General features: G+C 45.1%; 1 protein-coding gene across 7 annotated transcripts in view; it reads left to right on the forward strand.

The window, feature by feature from the left end:
- Window positions 1-21,530, forward strand: part of ABLIM2 (actin binding LIM protein family member 2) — a 278,087-nt gene that overhangs the window by 238,676 nt on the left and 17,881 nt on the right. For all 7 annotated transcript variants that reach the window (XM_040335371.1, XM_040335372.1, XM_040335370.1 and 4 more), the window contains 2 exons: window positions 3,668-3,675; window positions 5,560-5,640. In XM_040335371.1, the coding sequence (XP_040191305.1) occupies window positions 3,668-3,675; window positions 5,560-5,640 (89 nt within the window). The remainder of the gene's footprint in view (window positions 1-3,667; window positions 3,676-5,559; window positions 5,641-21,530) is intronic.

The raw sequence follows: 21,530 nt of genomic DNA on the forward strand, positions 1-21,530 counted from the left end.
TTCACTTGTAGCCCAGCCCCCCAACAGTTAGAATCACTCCCTAGGACACACTTAACCCCTTCCTCGCCCCCTAGTGTTTAACCCCTTCCTTGCCAGTTTCATTTACACAGTAATCAGGGCATTTTTCTAGCACTGATCGCTGTATAAATGTCAATGGTCCAAAAAATGTGTCAAACGTGTCCGATGTGTCTGCCGCAATATCGCAGTCATGATAAAAATCGCTGATCGCCGCCATAAAACTATCCCCCATTTTGTAGACGCTATAACTTTTGCGTAAACCAATCAATATATGCTTAATGCGATTTTGTTTACCAAAAATATGTAGAAGAATAAACATCTGCCCAAACTGAGGAAAAAAGTATATTTTTTTATATATTTTTTGGGGAAATTTATTATAGCAAAAAGTAAAAAATATTCATTATTTTTTTCAAAATTTTCGCTCTTATTTTGTTTATAGCGCAAAAAAAATGATCAAATACCACCAAAAGAAAGCTCTATTTGTGGGGAAAAAAGGATGTAAATTGTGTTTGGGTACAACGTCGCACGACCGCGCAATTGTCAGTTAAAGCGACTCAGTGCCGAATCGCAAAAAATGGCCTGGTTTTGGGCAGCCAATTCTTCTGCGGCTGAAGTGATTAAGTCAAGTGTCCATTTATGAATCACTGTTGATTGACCAGTATCTCACTCTGAGCACACTAAATTCCATGTACATATTTCAGATTAGATGGCTGCCAGTAAAGAGTTAAGGTCAAGCTACTGCACAATTTCCTGTGTGGCTTTGACCTTCCCACATTGTACATGTATACATTATTCCAGAGTAAATTATAATGAATGTCCAGAGAATAGATCTCTGTCTACACATGTAAACAGCATCTTCCCATTTCTAGTGAAACTGTCCTGAACTATATACATACAGATCAGCTTGTGTTTATTACACCATGCATCGCTGGAAATGGATGTCTTCTCATTAAGTAATGTAAATAATTGCTAAAACAAATGTACACACCAATATATTAACAATAAACATCGGGTGTGCTAATCATCCTGCTCATATGGTCTGATTTTTCCTATCCTATCTGCATACCTCCCAACTTTTTGAGATGGGAATGAGGGACACCTATCAGCAAAAGTATGCAGGCATAGGGCACGCCCCCTTAAAGGAGAATTGTACAAAACAAAGATTGGTTAAACCCACAAGTGCTTTTTTTTACCATTACTATTCCTTTATATTGGCTTTTAGAATTTACAAATTAAGCAATTTAGAAATCAGATTGTGACGGTAGTAGAAAATATCCCCGTCAAGCATTCCCTTCTTCCCATAAAAGAAAATCACCCAATATTCCATGAGTAGAAATATTCCTGGAATTGCCAAATAATCCACACATGAGCCAAAGCTTAATGCTGGAACAAGACACAATTTAATGGCAGCATTCTCCTAGTTATATACAGTTTACAAGCTAATCATCAATCAAAGAACAATGAAATCTCCACCCCCTTTTCACACACTGGGGCTCCCATACAGATTATAGGTATACACTCTGGTGCCGACCCTGACAAGACACATTTCTTTAGATAATGACATCAGTGAAGTTAATTACTACAACGAAGCAATCAGAATAATTAACATGAGCCAATTATCTAATCATTTAGCCTGACGATACAATATACATCTCTTAAGGGTAAACACAGGTCATCTTCACACACACAATAGATCAATTACCCTTTAGAATAGAGAGCTGGCTGGTGATGGGACATTAACATTTCAACTGTCTGTTATGCAGAGGAATGAGTCACTCGGGTCCACATGAAATCACCTTCTACACATAACACACAGACATTAAAATAGCAGGGAGAGAATTAAACTGAAGCATATAGGCCAGGGATATGCAATTAGCGGACATCCAGCTGTTGCAGAACTACAAGTCCCATGAGGCATAGCAAGACAGACAGTCACAAACATAACACCCAGAGGCAGAGGCATGATGGGACTTGTAGTCTTGCAACAGCTGGAGGTCCGCTAATTGCATATCCCTGATATAGGCAATTGCATAAAAGTCCTTCACACAGATGAAAGGTTTAGCACTGGGAAACACTTTTTTGATAGATAAAAAGTGCATTTTATAAACAACTATATAGATCAGACTAAAATGAGGGACAAATGAGGATGAATGAGGGACAGAGGGACATTGCTCCAAATCAGGGACAGTCCCTCGAAATCAGGGACAGTTGGGAGCTATGCTATCTGGGAAGTGAGACATTCTTTATCAAAGGGTTTTTTAACCCATCCATACAAGTTTAGGCTTGCTCCTCTATTAGAGGCTGGCATAGCACACTGTGTCATTCGTTTTAAAAAACGAGCGTTGTAAATACCAAATAGCAGCTGTCTTCAGGCCAGTCACGTGACTCGCTTCCGCTTTCCAGCTCCGATACATTGCTTTTGAGGGAGGGGCCGTGATCTCCCTCTGACGTTAGCCGGCGAGATCACGTGGCCGCTTGTCTCCTCTGCAGAAGCAATGTATTGTAGCTGTAAAGCAGCCACGAGTCACATGACCGGCCTGAAGACACCGGAAATTAGGTATTTACAGCGCTCGTTTTTTAAAACAAATGACATAGTGTGCTATGCATGCCTCTAATAGAGGCTGGCAGTGACAATTTTGCAAATTTATGTTACAATTATAACGGCAGGGGGGTGGGGCCGGGCCGGAGATGGACAGAGAGGGCGTTGATAGACAGAAAGGAGAGGGGGGGGGGGGAGGAGAGCAGAGAGCAGGCAGCCTATCACAGAGAGAGGCACTTTGATCAGGGTGGAGCAGCCCTGGTTATCGTGGTCTGTTTAGAGAGGGCATACAGGAAGTGGTAAGTTCAGTTTTTTTTTAGTTTAGAGGGGGGCAGATTTCATAGCACAAGTGCAGTAGAGTGTAATCTGCTTTAAGGAACCAGAATCAAAAATTTTTTGGGGGTTAACAAACGCTTTAAGTTATATCATAAACGCATAATAAAAAAAGACTGATTGAAATTTACTAAGACTGGAGCACTCAGAATCTGGTGCAGCTGTGCATGGTAGCCAATCAGCTTCTAACGTTAGCTTGTTCAATAAGGGTCCTTTCGCGCAGGCGGCCTGCTTTGCTCAGCGGGGGATCCCTGCTCCCTGCTCACTGTGCAGAGACAGACCTGTCAGAGCTCCGCTGGGGAGATTGGATAAAAACGGACTTCCTTTTTCATCCGATCCCATCGAATCCGATCTGCCAGAAGGATGGAAGATAGGGTGACCATCTGTCTGGATTTCATGGACAGGATCGGATAGCAGCGGGTTTCAGTGGACGTCACCGCTGACATCCGCCACTCCATAGGAGCAAAGGGTTGGGGCGTTTTTTGGCTTTAAAAAAAAACAAAAAACGAGTGGGTTCTGAGAGGAGTTTTTCAGCTGTAAAAACGATCTAATGGCAAAAAACACTGATAAACGGCTCACCAGCTTTTTATTGTTTTTGATCCATTTAAAATAATAATTCCTGGCTGACATCAACTGTTCTCTGATCGATTATACTTGTTCCTGGAGATGAAATTTATTTACAGCTGCATACATTTTAAATGTTATCAAGTAATATCAGTGAATACAGTTTTGGAAATCGCTTTTTAATATCACATTTTCTGTGTGTTTTCTCTACAGAGTACAAGGTAAGAGGAGCTACATTCAACTACCAAGGTTGTATTCAGTAACCAACTATGTTTGCAGCTTCCTTTATGTACACATATCTGCTCTGTATATGGATATTATTACTCTGAACATTTTACTTCTATTAATTTTATTACTGTTATTATCATTACTATTATTTTCAGTTTGTGGAGCAGAAAAAAGGGAGACAGTACAGTGAAAAAGGTATTAAAGTGGTTGTAACAGACTTTTGAAAAAACTAAAAAAAATAACTGCAAGACAAAGGCATAATGAGCTAGTATGCATGGCATACTAGCTCATTATGTAATACTCACCTTGGATCGAAGCCCTCGCTGCGGTGCCCGACACAGCACCGGCCGCCACCATGTCGTCTCGGAGTTACTTCCGGGTATCACGGCTCCGAAGCTGTGATCAGCCGGAGCCGCAAAGAACGTCACACCCACGCATGCACGCGGGAGCCGCCGATAACGGCACAGTCATTGAAAACAACGGCACATACGTGGGATATGAAGAGAAGAATGGATAGCCGCACTCCGATGACCATTAAGGTTGTCTTTTATTCAAACGAACAGCAGGTACATCACATCACAGGGTTACAGCAATGGAACAGGGGAACAGCCGACGCGTTTCGCACTGGACTAGTGCTTATTCATGGCTGAATAAGCCATGAATAAGCACTAGTTCAGTGCGAAACGGAGTGCGGCTATCCATTCTTCTCTTCATATCCCATGCATGTTTAGTGCACTGCCAGCACCCACGGTATCCTGAGTTAGTCTATTACTACATAGTTGACCCACCTGGAACGGTGATCCCTTTCTCTCAACGGCACATACGTGCCATTGCTTCAGTGCGCATGTGCCGATTACATTGGCACATGCAAATACAGGGGATATCTCCTAAACCGGAAATATCCAGGGTAGCTACAGATAAGCCTTATTATAAGCTTACCTGTAGCAAAAAGTGTGTTGTAAGGGTTTACAACCATGTTAATACAAGAGGGCTAGGAGGGCCCTATTAATGAGAGCTTACAATCTGAAGGGAGGGGAAAGAGATACAAAAGGTGATTACCAGGGCTGCTGTTAGAAAACACGAGGCCCCATACAGCCAACCTGACATAGCTCCCACCAAAATAAACACAGTTTACTATGCTTCAGTTATGAATAAACTCAGTGAGGGATTGGTACCAATCACTCGTGTTCATTTAGAAAAAGAAGGGGCTGGTAAATATGAAATATTTACCAGACCCTTCCCCCACTCTCAATCCTGAAGGATTCTATTGTGTGCTTCCAGCTCCCAGCAGGAAGGAGAGGAAGGAAGCCGGTAGAACTGCAGAGGTAGGGGGGGACACATAGAGGGGCCTGGGCAGCAGGTGAAAATGTATGGTCCACAGGGAGGGTAACCAGTCTGGCTGGGGGAATTACTGAAACTGATCCCATGTATGGCTCTCTCTCAGAAACAGTTGAAAGCCGTTGGGAGGAAGAGAAGGAGCCAGCTTTCAGCTGCTGCAGAGAGAGTCATTCAGGTGATCAGTTCCAGTGATTGCCCTCCCCTTTCGCACCGATCACCCTCCCTGCCCACATCCAATTTACCCTGCTGCCTGGGCCCCCCTGCTGGTTTGGGCCCCGTAAAGGAGGAACAGTGGTATCCCCTTATCCACAGCCCTGGTGATAACTGTGAGAAATGAGTTAAAAACTGAACTTCAGGTGGAGGAGGGATAGGCTTCCCTGAAGAGATTCAGTTTTAGGAAGCGCCTAAAGACGGACAGGGGGTAGGAAATAGATGGACAGGTTTGGGTAGGAAGTTCCAGTGGGTAGTTGTGGGTAGCTTTGAATGCTGTTGGGATTCTGTTCCTTTTATTCCTCTGTATTATTTTTTCTCTTTCTTAGACCTATCCCTATGAAATGCTGATTGTAACTAACCAAGTGCGGGTGAAGCTCCCAAAAGACGTGGATAGAGCCAGACTGGAGGTAATACATTATGAGTTTACTTACAGGGCACCAACCACTTATTATATTTGGACACAGTGTGAAACCTACAGCTGGGGGGTGAATCAGCTTTATTAAAGTGATGTCTGGGCCTTTATCTGGGTGATTTACCTTTTTGATCAGATGTCAAAAGTAGAGAAAGTGATGGGATATCTCTCCAATGGGGACAAGAATTAAAAACCACGTCGTTTTGTGTTTGTTGGCCAACAATTGTGTGCCGTTTGTGTGCAAGACAAGTTCATGGCCAACACCCTTCGGACAAGTCCTACGCTTTGTCCGCAGAAAATCCGGTTGGTCGAAAAGATCTTGAGAGGTGATCGGCTAGCTGATTCTCGGTGGCTGGAATATAGGATGCCCAAAGATCGCGCAGATTCCTCTCGGCCCAGAATACGATTGGGGTCACTTCGTTGGATAGTGACCTGCTATGTGTGCCCCATTGGTTCTGTACATAGGCAACTGCCGCCCTGTTGTCCATTTGGAGTAGAATAGACTTGCCTCTGAGAAGGGATGCTAGATTGCCATCCAAGCGACCCTCAGTTCCAGGACATTGGATATTATCCCTTCTGCATTGAATCGCCACATCCCTTGTACCAATTTGTTTTGGACGTGTGCTCCCCAACCAAGCTGACTCGCATCTGATGTAAAAACAGTCCATGAGGTAGGCCCGAGAGGACTGGACACTAGAGCTTTTGTCATTGTTACAAGGAGACATTGCGGAGGTCTGACGCGAGTTATCGCAGGATTTAGAAAGAAGCAAGTTCTTTCTAAATCCTGTGATAACTCGCGGCAGACCTCCGCAATGTCTCCTGGGAAAAATGACAAAAGCTCCCAGGAGACATTGCGGCATCGAGGAAGTGACGGAATACCCGCACACTACCCGATGAATCCATATACAGGAAGCGGCCAGTAACATAAAGGACTACTAAGGTTCGCCTGCCCCTGACAGTGACTCAAGCTGGCTCGGGCGGCTCGGCTGCTCTAGTCCTGCAAAGGGAACTGAGTTCCTGCTGTGAAAAAAGTGCAGGAACTCCGTTCCCACGCGTTCCCGCAGGACTTGAGCCCTGCCTTTAAGTCTATGGCTCAGTGCATCTAACCCACAGGAAAGCTGCAGGTGCACTGCACTTGCGGATCAGGGTGAAAGCAGCCTAATAACTCCTTTTTTAAGTGCTAATATGCCCATTGCAAAAGTGCAGTGTATGTGATGTTTAATATACTGTCCTTTTCCTCTTCCAGTTTCTGTTGGCATCGCTTTCCAGGCTGCTAGAAACGTGCCAGGCCTTTAGTATCACTCCACCTGGGACAGGAGGTGGCGCTACAGAGGAAGCATCGGCTCCTGCTTCCTCCGCTGCCAGCTCGGAGGTGGCGCTACAGAGGAAGCATCGGCTCCTGCTTCCTCCGCTGCCAGCTCTGGCTCCGTGCACTCTGATGCTGTGGGATGGCAGGTTGGCAACTCATTGATCTCAATCTGGGCTTGCGGACCCACCATCCCAGAGCATGTGCATGTTCTTCCCTGGTTTGAGGTCGAAGGCCACATTAGAGGGCTCCTAGGGCCACAGGTTTCGCACCCCTGCTGTAATCTATACAGTATTAAATACACATGAACACTTTAGGAGACACAGAACGTATACAAATGGCGTCCCTTTTGGGAACTGAGCCCGGGACCCCAGCAACTCCAAGGAAAGAGTGCTAATCCTGTATCAGCATGCTTTGATAGACTGGAGAGATGAAGGAGATAAACACACCGGCTGATGCGGTCATTACAGGCCGTCTATGAGACATTTTCTGACACCGGGTCCATCATGTTGGAATGCTGTTATATTTTTTACTGTTTCCATAACATCCCCAGCATGCCGCACGGCCGCTGCGGTCTTTGGATATCAATCACAGGAAACCTTGTTTGCTCAAACCGGTGCTTGTTCTCTAAACACTTCAATATGTTTTTCATGTGATTACTCAGCAAGTGGTTTCGATTTCATAGGATTATTTTTCTAAATGGAGATTATAAAAACGCATCACAAATGAAGAGAATGTGAGAGAAGCGGCTCCGTGGAAAGCTTATACATCTGGAATCCATGAATAGATATATCCTGCTCTACAGTAACAAAAACCTTTGTTGACAGCCGCCGCACAGTCATTAGAAGCGTGTCCTCTTAAAGGACAACTCCGGGCAGATATATTAACACCCTGGGCTAGATTCACGTAGCCCGCCGTAAGTTTGTGCGGCCGTAGCATATGTTATTTACGCTACGCCGCCGCAACTTAGACGAGCAAGTGCAGTATTCACAAAGCACTTGCTCCGTAAGTTGCGGCAACGTAGCGTAAATCAGCCGGCGTAAGCGCGCCGAATTCAAATTTGCAAGAGGTGGGCATGTTTTATGTAAATAAAACATGACGCCGTTCGTGAAAGAATCCCAGTGCACATGCTCGAAATTCCGCCGCAAATGCTTTAGACGTGAACGTAACTTACATACAGCCCTATTCGCGAACGACTTACGCAAACGACGTAAAAATTTAAAAATTCGATGCGGGAACGACGTCCATACTTAACATTGCGTACGCCTCATAATAGCAGGAGCAACCTTACCCCGAAAAAGCCTAACGTAAACGACGTAAAAAAAATAGCGCCGGGCGTACGTACGTTTGTGAATCGGCGTATCTACCTAATTAGCATATTCCTTGCGTAAAATCGTAGGCAAATTTCGGCGTATCTTGCTTTCTGAATACAGAAAGAAGATACGCCGGCGCAGATTTGAATTTACGCAGCATATCAATAGATACACCAGCGTAAATTCTCTCTGAATCTAGCCCCCTTTATTTTCTTTACATTCCTTCACGCCCATCTCCGGGCAAATTGGAAATGATCCTTTGCAGTGGGACTGTGCCCGCACTGCAAGGGTTAATTGATTGTTTTGTCTAGGGGAGGAGAAACAGTTATACTTACCTGATCCTCAGCTTCCCTGGAAGGCGGGACACCCCCGCAATCTGGCGGTGGACTGTCCCTTGGCATCCTCACGTCCAGTGCAGGGCTGTGGATCCTGCTCTGGTCTTGATTATGTCAGGACTGTAAAATGGTGGAGCGTGGGGGTGCAGATGCTGTGGGGACTGCTCTAGCTGCAGAAAGGAGCAGAGAATCCGTAAATCTTTTTTTCCTTCAAAAACGATCAGTTGATCCTCGCAGTACAGGCACAACGCCACTGCAAGAAATCTTTTTTTTTTTTCACCCGGAGTTGGGCTTTAAAAAAATTCTTCAGATCTGCCAAAGCAGATCTATTAAAATGTATTTTCACATGCCAGCTTAAAGTTAAAATCAGCCTTCTAGTGTGGCTGCCTGTGCTGGAAGATTTACATAAAAATAATACTAAAACACAATCATAGCGCTAATTGGCAAAAAATGTGTGAAAAACACAAACCAAAAAAAAAAAAAACACAGGAAAAGCATATCATCTGGATCAAAACAGAAGCCTCATGCACAATAGCACTTTGGTCTATGGGGCAGATCCTCAAAGAAATTACGCCGGCGTAGCTCTTGATACGCCACGTAATTTCAAATTTTGCGCGTTGTATCTTTTTTTTGGTATCCACAAAACAAGATACGACGGCATCTGGGTTAGATCCGACAGGCGTACGCCGTCGGATCTAAGATGCAATTTTTCGCCGGCCGCTAGGTGGCGTTTCCGTCGTATTCCACGTCGAGTATGCAAATTAGCTATTTCCGACTATCCACGAACGTACGCGCGGGCGTCGCATTTTTTTGCGTCGTTTCCGTTCGGCTTTTTCCGGCGTATAGTTAAAGCTGCTATATGGTGGCGTACTCAATGTTAAGTATGGCCGTCGTTCCCGCGTATAATTTTGAACATTTTACGTCGTTTGCGTAAGTCATCCGTGAATGGGGCTGGACGCCATTTACGTTGACGTCGAAAACAATGACGTCCTTGCGAAGTCATTTGGAGCAATGCACCCTGGGAGTTTTTACGGATGGCGCATGCGCAGTTCGTTCGGCGCGGGGACGCGCTTCATTTAAATGAAACACGCGCCCTACCCGCCGCATTTGAATTCCGCGCCCTTACGCCGCGAGAGATACACTACGCCACCGTAACTTACGGCGCGAATTCGTTGAGGATTCAAACCAACTCAAAGTAAGTTACAGCGGCGTATTGTATCTTGCATACGCTGCGCCCAGCACGGATGTATGTGGATCGGCCCCTATGTGGGTAGAATCCTGTCTATAAGGGGCGCATGAGCGCCGCCCCCTCTCTCCTGCCTCCTGTCTATCACCATAGATAGATTCATGCATTGCATGAATCGATCTATGGTCACCACTTCCACCCCCTATTCAGGTGTCCGGCCTCTTTTTGGGTGCCGGGAGCTTGAATTACAGTGGCAGGGTATATTTTGGAAGCACCTGATTAGAGCCATAGGTTCTAATAGGCATCCAAAAAGGTGAACAGCGGGCGCCATGCTGGGCGCTCGCAGTTTACTCAGCATTGTGTTAGGAAAGCGAATGAATATTCGCTTTCCTAACACTGAACCGCCTCTTAGCCAATCAGGTGCTCGGGTCTGTTACCTGTCACCCAATTGGCTGATTTTTAAAAGGGGGGTGGGTACCTTGTTTTGGCTGGTAATCACTCCCACTTCCCATCTGATACTATAAAAAAAAAAGGGAAAAAAATGCTACACGGCTACAAATGCAATGTTTTTTTTTTTTGCCCATGTGCAAGAGACCTAAAAGTTCAAAATCGGGGCAACAAGCAGTACAGTTTTCTCAAGGTAGCCACATGCACACAAAAATTGGAAAACCTACAGGCGCATCTACATAATGGAGTCGTTTATGATTTATTTGACTATGCACACTAGATAAAAACACTTATAACATTGGCAGTGGAGCTGGCACATAAGCTTGTGCCAATATATGGCTAGTGTTGGGCAGAACTGCAAACAGTGATGATCCCTGTTCCAGGATTCCCCCTTCAATGCTTTCTCCTCTGCTCATTTTGTAAGAATGTTTAACCCGTGTGTGACCCAATAAATAATAAATGGGTGCAGCTTCTCTGGATTGAATGCCTTCTTTACAAGTTGAAGTTGCAGGTATTTAGACTGGCGTGTAGAATGGAGTAGTATCGGGGTGGTCTCCTCCTACTAGCTGTCCAAAGATCAGACAGGAGGTGGGGCAGTGGCACGGTGTCTGCCGGCTCTGAACAGGATAGACGTGATTATTTCAGCCCCCTAGTACTGATGTTCTTCTACATGTAATCATACCTCCCAACTTTTTAAAAATGGGAATGAGGGACACCTATCAGCAAAAGTATACAGGCATAGGACACGCCCCTTGCCACGCCCCTTTAAAATGAGAATTGTACAAAAAACAAGATTTGTTAAACTCATAAGTGCTTTTTTTACCACTACTATTCCTTTTCATTGGCTTTTGGAATTTACAAATGCAGCAATTTAGATATCAGATGACAGGTTTAGCACTGGAAAACACTTTTTGATAAATAAAAAGTGCATTTTATACACATCTATAGAGATCAGACCAAAATGAGGAGAATGAGGGACAGAGGGACATTGCTCCAAATCAGGGACAGTCCCTCGAAATCAGGAACAGTTGGGAGCTGTGTGTAATGCATTCTTGTACAGATATAGGAAAGGACTCTGCTGTTTGTAAGGTGGCAACTGGGAATGGTGGAAATGCAGAGTCATGGTTGGCAATCCATTGCAATGTGCTCAGTAGTTTACATGAGACAAGGGAAAATCATTTAGGGCAAGGCTTCAGAAAGCATTATTTCTGAATTGGCAGGAAAACAATTTAAAGTTATTTGAATGGCCACTGGGAACACACACAAGGCAGGTACAGCTTGAGACCACTCAAAAGCTGTGTAAAACCTGGGATCATACACAGAGCAAGTATAGCAATGGGATCACACATAGCATGTACAGCCTTAGACCATAGGGTATGTATATCATGAGACCACACACACAGCATGTACAGCCTGAGATCATACATAGGGTATGTATATCATGAGACCACACACATAGCGTGTACAGCCTAAGATCATACATAGGGTATGTATAGCATGAGACCACACACAGAGCACGTACAGCCTGAGATCATACATAGGGTATGTATATCATGAGACCACACACATAGCGTGTACAGCCTAAGATCATACATAGGGTATGTATAGCATGAGACCACACACATAGCGTGTACAGCCTGAGATCATAACATAGGGTATATATATATCGTGAGACCACACACAGAGCGTGTACAGCCTTAGATCATACATAGGGTATGTATAGCATGAGACCACACACAGAGCGTGTACAGCCTGAGATCATACATAGGGTATATATAGCATGAGACCACACACAGAGCGTGTACAGCCTGAGATCATACATAGGGTATGTATAGCATGAGACCACACACAGAGCGTGTACAGCCTGAGATCATACATAGGGTGTATAAATAGCATGAGACCACACTTAGGGCATGTACAGCCTGAGATCATACATAGGGTATGTATAGCATGAGACCACACTCATGACACATAGAAAGCCTGAAACCACACAAAGGTATGTAGAGACTGGGACCATAAACAGAGCAAGTATATCATGAGATCACACACAGGGCATGTACAACCTGAAACCACACACAGGGTGTGTACAGCCTGAGACCACACACATGGCGTGTACAACCTGAGACCACACACAGGGCGTGTACAACCTGAGACCACACACAGGGCGTGTACAACCTGAGACCACACACAGGGCGTGTACAACCTGAGACCACACACAGGGCGTGTTCAACCTCAGACCGCACACAGGGCGTGTACAACCTGAGACCACACACAGGGCGTGTACAACCTGAGACCACACACAGGGCGTGTACAACCTGAGACCACACACAGGGCATGTACAACCTGAGACCACACACAGGGCGTGTACAACCTGAGACCACACACAGGGCATGTACAACCTGAGACCACACACAGGGCGTGTACAACCTGAGACCACACACAGGGCGTGTACAACCTGAGACCACACACAGGGCATGTACAACCTGAGTCCACAGACAGGGCGTGTACAACCTGAGACCACACACAGGGCGTGTACAGCCTGAGACCACACTGAGGGTACATATAGCCTGAGACCACACACAGGGCATGTACTGCTTAGGATCCCACATACAAGATGAGACCACATACAGGGTGCGCACAACCTGGGACCACATACAAGTCATGTACAGCTTAGGATCCCACATAGAAGATGAGACCGCACACAAGGCTGTCGCTGTCAAAGAGCCTATGAATAAATGCCAAAAAGCATTATTTTATTACACAATTATACAGTGTGTTATAAATTTATGTTTTTGAACATTTATTTGTGGGTTTTCTGACAGTTTAGTGTATAGTTAAATCATTTTTATTGGGACATTTTTCAGTGATGAGCTGTCATAACGGCTTATATGGTCTGTGCTTTTTTTTTTTTTTAAGTGTGCTGTAAAGCCAAGAATAGCCCCCATTATAAGACTTTTTCTAAACTTAAACACGGTGAGCACCCGTTGGGCTGTTGCGGTAAGCTTTGTCGATAGGGCATGGTAAACTCCTATTGCAGGCCTTGATGCAGCGCTGATATGTTTTCTTACATCGAAGGAATGAATTGATGTACACATATGGGAACTTTCCCTGTTATTTGTCTGCAAGGATGCAGCTGGGATCTACTGAAATATGGAGGTTTGATTGGCACCCAGGCGCAATGGGTGCAGCATATGGGCAGAATTCATTGCCGAGATGGCAGATGCTTGCTCAGTCACAAATGATTTAGCAGAAGAGTACAGAAAACATAATTTCTGGTTTGGCATGCTTGTAGTATACAAGGAAGCACACTATTTGCTATCTTGGGGCTAGATTCAGTAAGGCCGGGTACACACGAACAAACATGTACGGTGAAAGCGGTCCGTCGGACCGTTTTCACCGTACATGTCTGCCAGAGGGCTTCTGTACGATGGTTGTACACACCATCGTACAGAAGTCCGCGCGTAAACAATACGTGGGGCGTGTCCGCGTCGTCGCCGCGACGATGACGCGGCGATGACGCGGAGACGTGGGCGGGCCTGCCATTTAAAGGCTTCCACGCATGCGTCGAAGTCATTCGACGCATGCGAGGGACGGCGGGCGCCTGAACATGTACGGTAGGTCTGTACTGACGACCGTACATGTCCGAGCGGGCAGGATTCCAGCGGACGGTTTTAAAACACGTCCAGGAATATTTGTCTGCTGGGAAAAGGCCCGGCGGGCAAATGTTTGCTGGAATTCGGCCCGCTCGCGCCCACACACGACCGAACATGTATGCTAAAACTGGCCCGCGGACCAGTTTCAGCATACATGTTTGGTCGTGTGTACGGGGCCTAAGAGTTAGGCCAGCGTATCAGTAGATACGCCGACCTAACTCGGAATCTGCGCCGACCTAAGTTTAAGTGTATTCTCAAACAGAGATACACTTAAACCTATCTAAGATACGACAGCTTGCGCCGTCCTATCTTAGGGTGTAATTTTTAGGCTGACTGCTAGGTGGCGCTTCCATTGCGGTCGGCGTAGAATATGTAAATCACTAGATATGCCTATTCACGAACGTACGCCCGGCCGACGCAGTACAGATACGCCGTTTACGTAACACATTATCAGGCCTAAAGTTATTCCATCAAATAGCTGGAATAGTAATGTTAAGTATGGCCGCCGTTCCCGCGTCAAAATTTAAAAATTTTAGGTCGTTTGCGTAAGTCGTCCGTGAATAGGGTTTTACGTCCACGTCAAAATCAATAGGACCGTGCTGCGTACTTTGCCGCAATGCACACTGGGATATGTAGGCGGACGGCGCATGCGCCGTTCGTAAAATACGTCAATCACGTCAGGTCAACCTCCATTAACATAAAACACGCCCCCTCAGCTAAATTTGAATTAGGCGCCATTACGCCCACCCGATTTACGCTACGCCGCCGTAACTTAGCAGGCAAGTACTTTGTGAATCATGTACTTGCCTCGCTAACTTACGGTGCGTAGTGTAAACACGATACGCTACGCCGCCGCAAAATTAGGACGCCCTTTCAGAATCTACCCCTTGGTGTGTTACAGTAGAATCGTTTGCTGTTGTGTCTGGTAATGGAATCCTCTGACAATTCTTAGGGCTCTTTCACACTGGTGGCTGGGAGGGAGGTAAAAACACATGACTGAGCTGTGGTTTTACCACACCCCTCCTGTCCTGGCCGCCCACTTGAATTCTAACATTACAGGGCTGTACACATGCTGTGGTTGTGATGCTTTGCTGCTCAGCTGCTGCAGCGATTGACAGGTGGAAACGCCTGTAAAACTCGCTCAAGATCAATGTGGCTGCAACTGCAAACCAAGCACTTGACTTGCACTTTTGAAACAGTCTACCAAGGTAAAATTGGCATTTGGCAATAAAAGAAAAAGTAGGAAAAAAAGCATCAGGAGGTGTTACTGCCATCTCCTGATGCTTTTTTTTCTACTTTTTCTTTTATTGACGAATGGCAAGTTTATGTCTTCAGGTGTCATATAATTTTTTCATTTCAGCTAGTGTTGTTGCTCTACTGTGGTCTTTACTAGGGATGAGCTTCGTGTTCGAGTCGAACCCATGTTCGACTCAAACATCGTATGTTCGACCTTTCGTCGAATTACGAACGTTACGGGTGGCTTTGGCCAATTATGGCTCAGGGGGTTTAGTACACGCCCCACACTATAAAAGGCCGCCTGCAGGTCGGCCTTGTGTAGTTTGTTGCAGTGGTTAATAGAGATAAGACAGAGAGAGACAGAGAGAGTGCCATTTTTTCTGGGTAGATAGAGCAGGCAGGCTAGTCAGTGTGTAGAGGATATATATGCATCCCAGGTGTTGTATATATATTTATAAACTGCATAGTTTAGCTAGATCAGCTCTTCCCAATTTACTGGCAGGCAGGTGATTGTGCTAGCTGCAGTATTCTCACGTGGTGTATTGCCTGTGTCCTTTGCAGTGTGCACCTAAAGCTACATGGTGTGTGTACTGCCTTTGTCCTCTGCAGTTTGCACCTAAAGCTACGTAGTGTGTACTGCCCGTGTCCTCTGCAGTTTGCACCTAAAGCTACGTGGTGTGTACTGCCTTTGTCCTCTGCAGTTTGCATCTAAAGCTACTTGGTGTGTACTGCCCGTGTCCTCTGCAGTTTGCACCTAAAGCTACGTGGTGTGTACTGCCTGTGTACTCTGCAGATTGCACCTAAAGCTACGTAGTGTGTACTGCCTTTGTCCTCTGCAGTTTGCACCTAAAGCTACTTGGTGTGTACTGCCCGTGTCCTCTGCAGTTTGCACCTAAAGCTAGCTGGGGTGTACTGCCCGTGTCCTCTGCAGATTGCACCTAAAGCTACGTAGTGTGTACTGCCTTTGTCCTCTGCTGTTTGCACCTAAAGCTACTTGGTGTGTACTACCCTTGTCCTCTGCAGTTTGCACCTAAAGCTACTTGGTGTGTACTGCCCGTGTCCTCTGCAGTTTGCACCTAAAGCTACGTGGTGTGTACTGCCCATGTCCTCTGCAGTTTGCACCTAAAGCTACGTGGTGTGTACTGCCTGTGTCTTCTGCAGTGTGCACCTAAAGCTACGTGGTGTGTGTACTGCCTTTGTCCTCTGCAGTTTGCACCTTGGATTCCATTACCAGACACAACAGCAAACGATTCTACTGTAACACACCAAGGGGTAGATTCAGAAAGGGCGTCCTAACTTTGCGGCGGCGTAGCGTATCGTGTTTACACTACGCGCCGTAAGTTAGCGAGGCAAGTACATGATTCACAAAGTACTTCAAAAATAATGTTTTTAAGGAAAAAGGGGGATGGGAAAGCGCAAGTAAAGTCACTAGTTTGCTAAGTATCTCAGATAGAGGGTACTTAAGTGGGGTCATCCGATGAATATCGATGCTGTTACCGTAACCTTTTAAAGCATAAGATAAATAAATGAAAAAGATGAGTTGGGGGATGGGAATTAGTTTAAGAAAAAACCGAAGAATTTAGTTAAGAGGGTTACTATTAGTAGCAGTGATTGACCATGAGACTTAATTAGAAATATATCAAAAGTATGAAATTTATTTAACACAGTTCATACGGCTATAAAAGATTTTTTATTTTTTAATAGTATTATTATCAGATATAAGATCTAATAGGTATTTAAAGTTCCTGAACACATGTAACGAGACTGACAAGACTAACAATGACTACAATTAACGACGCCCGACTGTTAGTCTTGTCAGTCTCGTTACATGTGTTCAGGAACTTTAAATACCTATTAGATCTTATATCTGATAATAATACTATTAAAAAATAAAAAATCTTTTATAGCCGTATGAACTGTGTTAAATAAATTTCATACTTTTGATATATTTCTAATTAAGTCTCATGGTCAATCACTGCTACTAATAGTAACCCTCTTAACTAAATTCTTCGTTTTTTTCTTAAACTAATTCCCATCCCCCAACATTTCTTTCACAAAGTACTTGCCTGCTAAGTTACGGCGGCGTAGCGTAAATCGGGTGGGCGTAATGGCGCCTAATTCAAATTTAGCTGAGGGGGCGTGTTTTATGTTAATGGAGGTTGACCTGACGTGATTGACGTATTTTACGAACGGCGCATGCGCCGTCCGCCTACATATCCCAGTGTGCATTGCGGCAAAGTACGCAGCACGGTCCTATTGATTTTGACGTGGACGTAAAACCCTATTCACGGACGACTTACGCAAACGACGTAAAATTAGCTACATAGTGTGTACTGCCTGTGTCCTCTGCAGTTTTCACCTAAAGATACATGGTGTGTACTGCCCGTGTCCTCTACAGTTTGCACCTAAAGCTACTTGGTGTGTACTGCCCGTGTCATTTGCAGATTGCACCTAAAGCTACTTGGTGTGTACTGCCCGTGTCCTCTGCAGTTTGCACCTAAAGCTACTTGGTGTGTACTGCCCGTGTCCTCTGCAGTTTGCATCTAAAGCTTCTTGGTGTGTACTGCCCGTGTCCTCTGCAGTTTGCATCTAAAGCTTCTTGGTGTGTACTGCCCGTGTCCTCTGCAGTTTGCACCTAAAGCTGCTTGGTGTGTACTGCCCGTGTCCTCTGCAGATTTCACCTAAAGCTATGTAGTGTGTACTGCCTTTGTCCTCTGCAGTTTGCACCTAAAGCTGCTTGGTGTGTACTGCCCGTGTCCTCTGCAGATTTCACCTAAAGCTACGTAGTGTGTACTGCCTGTGTCCTCTGCAGTTTGCACCTAAAGCTACTTGGTGTGTACTGCCCGTGTCCTCTGCAGTTTGCACCTAAAGCTACTTGGTGTGTACTGCCCGTGTCCTCTGCAGTTTGCATCTAAAGCTTCTTGGTGTGTACTGCCCGTGTCCTCTGCAGTTTGCACCTAAAGCTGCTTGGTGTGTACTGCCCGTGTCCTCTGCAGATTTCACCTAAAGCTATGTAGTGTGTACTGCCTTTGTCCTCTGCAGTTTGCACCTAAAGCTACTTGGTGTGTACTGCCCGTGTCCTCTGCAGTTTGCACCTAAATCTACGTAGTGTGTACTGCCTGTGTTCTCTGCAGTTTGCACCTAAAGCTACATAGTGTGTACTGCCTTTGTCCTCTGCAGTTTGCACCTAAAGCTACTTGGTGTGTACTGCCCGTGTCCTCTGCAGTTTGCACCTAAAGCTACATAGTGTGTACTGCCTGTGTCCTCTGCAGTTTGCACCTAAAGCTACGTGGTGTGTACTGCCCGTGTCCTCTACAGTTTGCACCTAAAGCTACTTGGTGTGTACTGCCCGTGTCCTCTGCCGATTGCACCTAAAGCTACGTAGTGTGTACTGCCTTTGTCCTCTGCAGTTTGCACCTAAAGCTGCTTGGTGTGTACTGCCCGTGTCCTTTGCAGATTGCACCTAAAGCTACGTAGTGTGTACTGCTTTTGTCCTCTGCAGTTTGCACCTAAAGCTACTTGGTGTGTGCTGCCCGTGTCCTCTGCAGTTTGCACCTAAAGCTACTTGGTGTGTACTGGCCGTGTCCTCTGCAGTTTGCACCTAAAGCTACATAGTGTGTACTGCCTGTGTCCTCTGCAGTTTGCACCTAAAGCTACTTGGTGTGTACTGCCCGTGTCCTCTGCAGTTTGCACCTAAAGCTACGTAGTGTGTACTGCCCGTGTCCTTTGCAGTTTGCACCTAAAGCTATTTGGTGTGTACTGCCTGTGTCCTCTGCAGTTTTCACCTAAAGCTACTTGGTGTGTGCTGCCTGTGTCCTCTGCAGTTTGCACCTAAAGCTACGTAGTGTGTACTGCCCGTGTCCTTTGCAGTTTGCACCTAAAGCTATTTGGTGTGTACTGCCCGTGTCCTCTGCAGTTTGCACCTAAAGCTACTTGGTGTGTACTGCACTGAATTTTTCATTTTTTTTTTCACTTAAAGCATCAGTAAAATCACTGCTCCAGAAAAAACTACAGTTTTTTAAAACTTTTTTTTTTCCATTGATACATGTTCCCTGGGGCAAGACCCGGGTTCTTAAACCCGTTTTCCGACAATAACTTGCATATTAGGCTTTAAAATGAGCACTTTTGAATTCGAACGTTCGAGTCCCATTGATGTCAATGGGGTTCTAAATGTTTGCGCAAACGTTCGGTCCGTTCGAAGGTTCGAACCGAACGGGGGGTGTTCGACTCATCCCTAGTCTTTACAGCATTGCAGTTGAGGGTTGAAATCTGACTACCAGTGAAATATCTGTTCTGTAGGCTGATGATGACCAGAAGAGAGATGTCCATGTATGTATGGGCTTAGACACCCTTTCTGGGTATCATCCAAGCAGATAGAGCTATAATTACTCAAATCGTTATGGCCATCACACTAACCATTAATAGAGTTTGGAAGACTCCTCCTTAAACTTTGTCAAAGTTAAAAATCACATTAATGATCATGGAAATAACTGCCATTCTAGTAGACAAACACAACACAACTATGGCAGACTTCCATTCCATGTATGCAACACTCTGTGCAGTGATGCAGTAATTTCTTACTGACAATCTGAATGGTGGATGGCCCTTGGGCTCTTATGCACCCCCCCCCCCCCCCCACTTCTTTATTTCTCTTTTCCCCAACCACTTTCTCCTCTACCTCTCTCATTCCTTATTCTTTCTCCCAATCACACACCTCAATTTATCTAAATTATGCGACCAAACCCCCCCCATTTTGCTATTTCCTTTATAAAGCTGGACATACATGGATTGAAATTTGTCTGGAAAATCACTGCATGATCAGCGCAGCTGGCGCGAATGTGTGGATGACAGCATTGGGTAATTATTTTGCTGTTTCAACAAAAAAAATTGCTAATGTATGGGCTGCCTTAAGCCCCGTACACATGATCGGAATTTCCGATCGAAAAAGTCTGACTGACTTTTCCCATAGTTAATTCCGAAATTGTGTGTATGCCCCATCAGAGAAATTCCATCGGAAATTCAGATGAATTCCATTGGAGTTTAAATATAGAAAGCCTGATCGTGTGTACGCAGCATAAGGCAACATCTAACACTCTTTTCAGACCTGATGGGTTTTACTTCCTCTATCTTTCCCTGCAAAAGTAAAGCATAATGGGCTACTATGCATCGCATAGTAGCCCATTATGCGACACTTACCTGCAGTAGAATCCCGCGATGTCGCCTTCCTTCACGCAGGCAGCGAACAACCATCTTCATCCGGGGGCCGCAAACTCTGGCTCTCTGACTGGCCCGGAGTCGCGTGACGGGAGCCGCTTTTCACGGCATGACCCCAGCTTGAAAGGGCACAGTATGCCCTTTCAAGACGGCGCATCCACCGTTGAAGTCATCGCTGGGGGAAATTGCAAGTATCTCCAAGACCTTAATCTAGGCTTACCTGTAGGTGTAACTTTCGCCAGAGGGTTTACAATCACTTTAAAGGATAAGTTCACTTTAAAAAAATAAAAATTGCAAATGTTTTTGCAGGTAAAAATATGTGCAATTATTATTTTCTGTTGCAGGAGTTGCTCACAGCGCCGTGGTAGTTAATTGAAAATTACAACCTGACAGCCACAAAGGCTGCCAGACCTTGTAGTTTTCCATTCACAGAGGACTGTGAATGAGTAACGCAGCCGCGTCTTTTTTTTAATTGTGACAGCAGACACTGGGAGAGGAGCCCCAGTCTGCTGTCACAGTGGGGATTGGGGGGTACGGGGCTCGCGCATTCATAACATGTTACACCCTGAATATGAGTGTAACATGTTCTGAAAGGTGAACTTATCCTTTAAGCAAGTCATAGATTATATAATTTTCTTACTTGTAATATTGGGTTGAATGAAAGAAAAATCGCTCTAATCCCTCATCAACACAGTCAGCATTCTGAAATTTTCCAGATTTTGTCATGTTACAACCAATGTAAATGTATTTTATTGGGATTTTATGTAATAGGCCAACACAAAGTGGCACATTATTGTAAAGTGGAAGTAAAATGATAAATGGTATTCAAACATTTTTTACAAATAAATATGTGAAAAGTGTGGTGTGCATTTGTATTCAGCCCCCCTGAGTCAATACTTTGTAGAACCACCTTTCACTGCAATTACAGCTGCAAGTCTCTACCAGCTTTGCACATCTAGAGTAACATTTTTGCCCATTCTTCTGTGCAAAATAGCTCAAGCTCTGTCAGATTGGATAGAAAGCGTCTGTGAACAGCAATTTTCAAGTCTTGCCACAGATTCTCAGTTGGTCTGGACTTTGACTGGACCATTCTAACACATGAATATGCTTTGATATAATCTATTCCTGTAGCTCTGGTTGTATGTTTAGGGTCGTTGTCCTGCTGGAAGGTGAACCTCCGCCTCAGTCTCAAGGC

Source organism: Rana temporaria, chromosome 1 (genome assembly GCF_905171775.1).
Source record: "Rana temporaria chromosome 1, aRanTem1.1, whole genome shotgun sequence".
NCBI classification, from domain to species: domain Eukaryota; kingdom Metazoa; phylum Chordata; class Amphibia; order Anura; family Ranidae; genus Rana; species Rana temporaria.